General features: G+C 38.8%; 1 protein-coding gene across 1 annotated transcript in view; it reads right to left on the bottom strand.

The window, feature by feature from the left end:
• LOC144973560 (synaptotagmin-7-like) overlaps nucleotides 1-5,911 on the bottom strand; it is a 52,476-nt gene extending 46,565 nt beyond the window's left edge. Inside the window, exon 1 of the mRNA XM_078916166.1 lies at nucleotides 5,372-5,911. Within this exon, the coding sequence (XP_078772292.1) occupies nucleotides 5,372-5,690 (319 nt within the window). The 5' untranslated portion in view covers nucleotides 5,691-5,911. The remainder of the gene's footprint in view (nucleotides 1-5,371) is intronic.
• Between the last annotated feature and the right edge of the window lie 564 nt (nucleotides 5,912-6,475).

The raw sequence follows: 6,475 nt of genomic DNA, 5'->3' as shown, positions 1-6,475 counted from the left end.
ATATATATATATGTAGGACAAGAGATACATTTTTATAAAAAATGACACGAATCAAGTCAATGTCTAGGTGCAATAAATGTATTTTTGAACTGTGCATGAAATTTCGAACTTGTTTCCGATGCGCATTTCCAATATCGCGCAACGGTATGGTATTAGGACTCGGTCGAAAATCGAAGCGTATGAGTACAAAAAAAAGTCCATACTAGAATCGACATACACAACAACGTTGGCATACACAATACTCTTCAATAGTCGTAACGCCACTTCCTTCCTAATGACGCATGGTAACTTAGTAACACTGGCTCTAAACTATCGGAACAATGGCTGACGCCCGTATGAAATATTTCCCCGGCGAGCATAAAAGCGTTTCCAGAGGAAAAAAAGCCATAAATTTGATCATGTTTTGACTTTTACACATTCTGATCACAAGGCATATGAAAAGGGAATGAAAAGTTCTAGCCAGCATGAAGAATAAAACGTAATGATTTTCTTTGTTTAGAACCAAGATGGCCGCCGTTGCCGTGTGGCGTGACATCAGACTACTGAATCCTATTGTTATATAGGGAATGAGATTAGCGGAAGAGTAGCGTCCCTTGATTGGACGTCACCCATAGTCTGTGACGTCACCGGCGGAAAAGTTATTAGAGAGAGAACGTCATGTTGGTTGTGCGCATGCGTCTCTCGTCCTCGCTTCCGCTTATCTCATTCCCTATAGACAGCAAAGGCTCAAAGTTCCTAAGCATAATATATAAAAATCTGTTACAATGCAATCATTATCATTATTTACTGGATTACCGAAAAAAACGTCGCCGGCTTTTTGCGATTTGGATTTGGTTGATTTTTTTTTTTAATTGTGCAACTTGTGACGAGAAACTTAACAAATTACTGCATTACAACCTTTGGATTAAACATACAACAATTGTGGACTACTACATGAAGACTAGCATCGGGGGGTGAGAATTGTCACTTCGTATATTAAATGGCCTTGATTGAATGCCTGATAGGCATAATGTTATGAGCCGGAAACGTGCACGACATAGGGGCCGACAGTTGACATCCATCGATAATTCATTTTCTTTATTTGATTATGATCTAGATTTACTAGCCGAGCTTGCATAATTAGTGGATAATAATATTATGTGGGACGCAAATGGATTATAGCAAAGTATTTAATGTGGCCAGTGTCAGGCTATAAGTTAACGATCAGACCTCAAAATCAAATTTTAAAATGTGCGAAAAGCTCGTATGTAGACTTCCTTCAGAGTTTTGATCCGCCGATCTTGAAAATCGGGACCGGAGGTTTGATCTGCCGACCATGTGGTCTAGTGGTATGACATTCGCTTTCGGATCGGAAGGTCCTCGGTTCCAGCCTCGCGCTCGGTGCATGTTGAGTCCTTGGAAAAGGCTCTTTACTCACATTCTCTCACCGTACTCAGGTGTAAAATGAGTATCTGGCCGTTAACAGCGTTGTCTTTGTCCGAAAAATTGTAATATCGCCTAACAGGCGTCATGTCCCATACTACATGTTAAATGTAGCTGTTGACCAGTGACCCCTTGTAAAACGCTTTGAGCACATTTAGTGGATATTGCTCTATATAAAGCTCAATTTATTTTTCAAACGCACCACCCCGATTTGATCATATGTGACTTACCGTCCCATAACGGTTTTGGAAGGTAAAATTAATTTTCTAATCTGAATGATGTGACAAGGGTAACGTTCACGTTTAAATTTTGTAGAGGACAATAAATAGTCATAGATCCTTTAAGATCATATTATTTCTGGTCATTTTTTAGTTTAAAATCCCCTTTCGGCAGGCATCTGGTTTCTACCGACATACTATAATAATATTTTGAATTGAATTGATTGGTCACATGTTTGGAAGCTTTCTTATTCATTCTTATCCAAAGATTTATTGTCCACAGCTTTTGATAGTCAGTATTTTACTGTCTGTAATGAGGTTGTGTCGATGTTCGAATGTTGCGATTTTATCAATCTTTTCTGCTTTCCCAATTATATATATATATATATATATATATATATATATATATATATATTATATATATATATATATATATATATATAGTAATACGTTTAGATGTTCATGTTCGTCTATACCCTACGGACATTGGATAGTAATTAGTGATTAATTATTTACATACAAAATACTTAATGGTCACGATGTGAATTTAACCGTCCAAAACCAGACAGAAGCGGGTGGCTCAACAGTTGTGCGGCTATGTGGTCTTGTGGTATGACACTCGCTTTAGGATCGGAAGGTGTCCTGGGTTCGAGCATCGCTCGGCGCATAGTTGAGTCCTTGGAAAAGGCTCTTTACTCACATTCTCTAACCGTACTCAGGTGTAAAATGAATGCCTGGCTGTTAACAGCGTTGTCTCTGTCCGAAAAAAAAAATATAATATCGCCTTACAGGCGTCATGTCTTGTCCTAAATGTTAAATGTTGTTGTTGGACAGAGACCCCTTGTAAAACTGCAAGCGCTTTACAAGGGGTCTCTGTCCAACAGAGTTTAGTGGATATTGCGCTATACAAGAGCTCAATATTTTCAATAGTTTATTTTGGTAGTAAATGCCGAAAGGTTCGAGTCTTGTTTAATTTAGAGCAACGTGCCCTCTCTCGCAGGCCTGATAATCTAAATTAAAGTGGTTTCATTGATTTAATGTAATGGACATATTTTCACAAACTATCGCACAATATTGTCAATTACAACAATGTTAAATGATATCATAATTGCATTCGGTTGTCAGACCTGTATAGATGTGAACGTAGATTTTAGGGTTAAACGGTACTTGTGGCATTTTAACGTCACTTCGGCGCTTTAAAAAAAGGAATGAAAGGTGACGGAATAGTCATAAGATATCAACTATAATATTCTAGTGAATTATAGAAACTTACTGAAGAGAGTGAAAAAGATACAATATCTAGATATATATAATTTAAAATGGATGTGTAATTATTTTTCTTATCAGGCCATGTGGTCTAGTGGTATGACACTCGCTTTCGGATCGGAAGGTCCTGCGTTCGAGCCTCGCTCGGCGCACAGTTGAGTCCTTGGAGAAGGCTCTTTACTCACATTCTCTCACCGTACTCAGGTGTAAAATGAGTACCTGGCCGTTAACAGCGTTGTCTCTGTCCCAAAAATTTGTAATATCGCCTGACAGGCGTCATGTCTCGTCCTACGTGTTATGTGTTGCTGTTGGCCAGGGACCCCCTGTAAAGCGCTTTGAGCACGTTTAGTGGATATTGCGCTATATAAAAGCTCAAGTTTAAGTTTAAATCAGAGTACAAAAGGTTTGACAAACTTGCCGACAGGCAAACGAGGAAAGATAGACGGGAATAATTCCATAAGAAGATGGATGAAGTGTAACTTATATAGCGATTTGAAGCGCAATTACATAGAAGGCGCTACACTAAATGTATATCATTATATATATAGATAATATGCGTTTGGCTGAGAAGCTCATAACATTGCCATCCGGAAGTATAATGGACCAACACACAAAACTGTGTGTATCCATGAACGTTTATAGTCTGGTTAATACAGTTCAGTGAGAATTACTCATAAACGCGGATGGCAAAAAACAATAACAAAGACCTGAGTGACGTCATCTTCGAACAATCTATTCCCGAAAGTTTGCAAGTTCGATCACCCGCCGCTGCGTTGTGTGGTCTTGAGCAAGTCACCTCGCCTTAGCTCAATTTGCGGCGCTGCAGTGCGGCTGACGCCTGGGTTATTCCAGTCTTTCCTTGGAATAGACCCTAGAGACACATTTTCCCTATGGGATGAATAAAGGGGAGTTTATTTATCTATTTATTTATTTATTTATTTATTTATTTATTTATTTATTTACTTATTTATTTATTTATGTATTTATTTCTTCATTCATTTATTTATTTATTTATGTATATATTCATTTATTCATTTACTTATTTATTTATTTATTCATTTATTTATTTATGTATTTATTCATTTATTTATTTATTTATTTACTAGCCAAAACCTAATGGATCAACAGTCGGTATGAAATGTGTAAAGGTTCGAATCTTGGTTGGTTTTAGGGTTAAACGGAACTTGGGGCACTTGAATGTAATTTCGCTGCTAGGAAATTGAAGGCGATGGAAAAGTTGTTGTTTTTCTTAATCAAAATATACCCTGGTACGCAGTATAACTTGAAAGTGTACAACCACAAATTTTGTCGGATTTGACTCCTAAATTGATGATATTTATTGATATTTGTTTTGTATACATGTTTGTATGACTGTATGATGTTGTGAAATTGGGTGAAGGGGAATTCGTCATGGACCGGACTTTGCTGATTGGGTCGATCGTCATAACATAGTAGTGTGAACCATAAGAGGCTGCTGTCATGGTGTGATGAATAGAATTTCTTGAGGGATGGGGGGGGGGGGGGGTAGGCTACAGGCATCACCGAAGGAAACTTTTAAGAAATTTTCGATTATGAGACGTCAGGTATCTAGAAAGAAGTTGTGATAATATGACCTGGGACAAAAGAATATGGATGTTATTGTGACAGTCGTAGCTGTATTCATTGCACATCCTTATCAGTTGAAACAATCAGTCCCCTTCTTCCCATTGTTCACAATAGGATTCGATAGTCTGATGTCACATCCGCCCAGCAACGAGCAGCTTGGTTCTAAACAAAGAAAATCGGTACTTTTTATTCTTCATGCCGGCTAGAACTTTTTCATATTATGTCATGTGAGCAGAATGTATAAAAGTCAAAACATGATCAGATTTATAATGTTTTTCCCCCTCTGGATACACTTTTATGATCGTCGAGAAGGATTTCATAAGGGCGTCCGCCATTGTTCGGATAGTTTAGAACCAGTTACTAAGTTACTATGCGTCATTACGAGGGAACTGATGTCAAGACTGTTGAACCCAATTTTGACAACATTATGTCAGAACTTGTGTTGAAGATCCAAAATATTTACGTAGCTAAAAAATCAGCTGTTTTACATGTAGATACTAAAGGTGGCTATTTATTTCAAACTGAGACAACCCAGTGCGACAACAAGGACAGAACGTACTAAGTATAGATAGTATGCGCTTGGCTAAGAAGCTCATAACATTGTCATCCGGAAGTATAACGGACCAACAACAAAACTGTGTGTATACATGGACGTTTATAGTCGGGTTAATACAGTTCAGTGAGCATTACTCATAAACGCGGATGACAAAAAACAATAACAAAGACCTGAGTGACGTCATCTTCGAACTATCTATACATAAGTTAAATTGATGCCAAAACAAAGGTCAGAAGTGTTTTCCGATTGAATTTTACAAAACACAAAAAATAAGTTCCACGACCCAAAAGCGAGCGTTACTTACGTGTTATCAATGAAACAAATCCCTCGTCGGCTACAGACGAACTTTTCTGGAAGGCTCGACCGTTGTCAAGACTGTAATCCATGGGATTCGAACCCTTGACCTCCGGGCTACTAGTTGTATCCAGAATATCCGAATTGAGAAATCCTCCTCCTCCTCCTCCTGCTCCTAACTCCGTTACATCACCACCACTATCACTCCCAAGATCACCACTTTCGCTGCCAACACTACTTCTACTACTTCTTCCATCTTCCCGCTCTCCGTTGTTATATTTTTCTAGCACTGCATCTCTATCCAGATTAAAAAGCCACCACCAATGCATTATAAAATCCAAGAATTATGGTGGCCGGCCGGCCCGTCACCCTCGCGTCCACCTTATTTACTCACAGTGGCTCGCTCACTCTCACACGACTACACCACCCATCGCTATCACAACATGCAACAACGACTGAGCGAGTGAAAAGGGGCGAGAATTCGACGGACTCGCCTGCGCGCCCGTTTAATCTGACGCACTGTGTCAACCGACTGCTGCCTCAAGAAGACGCAACGCAAAGATTTGACAATGTAACAAAATAGAGTGGTCTGATTTGATTGCTTGTGATTGGTTGCGACGATGTACACTACAGTCGTTTCCGATAAGTCAAACTTCATCAGTTTGTACGATGTGTTGTGGAGAGTGGAAATCGATTGGGTTGAATTATTTTTATCAGTTATTCACAGATGGTTCATTTACTAATTAACATAGAGACAGGAGTAACCATAATAAGTAGTGTCCTATAGATAGTATGCACTTGGCTAAGAAGTTCACAACATTGCCATCCGGAAGTATAACTGTTAAAACTGTGTGTAACTGAGATCGGTTATAGTCTGGTTGATACAGTTTAGTGAGAATTGCTCATAAACGCGGATGGCAAAAAAATATTAACAAAGGCCTGAGTGACGTCAACTTCGAACTATCTGCATTGGGTGAACGATAAGAGAATTCAAGATTATAGGGATGTTATGGTCTTCATCTGAAGTCACTACGTGTTAACGCACGGACATTGGTTAGAGTGGATTTTAGTTTAATCCATGTTTCGTCTTGGTAGCGTATGTGTGTGTGTGTGT

Source organism: Berghia stephanieae, chromosome 5 (genome assembly GCF_034508935.2).
Source record: "Berghia stephanieae isolate SIO BIC M18660-M18661 chromosome 5, UCSD_Bste_1.3, whole genome shotgun sequence".
Classification (NCBI taxonomy): domain Eukaryota; kingdom Metazoa; phylum Mollusca; class Gastropoda; order Nudibranchia; family Aeolidiidae; genus Berghia; species Berghia stephanieae.
The sequence above is the reverse complement of the archived record's forward strand: the minus strand, read 5'-3'. Positions and strand labels throughout refer to the sequence as shown.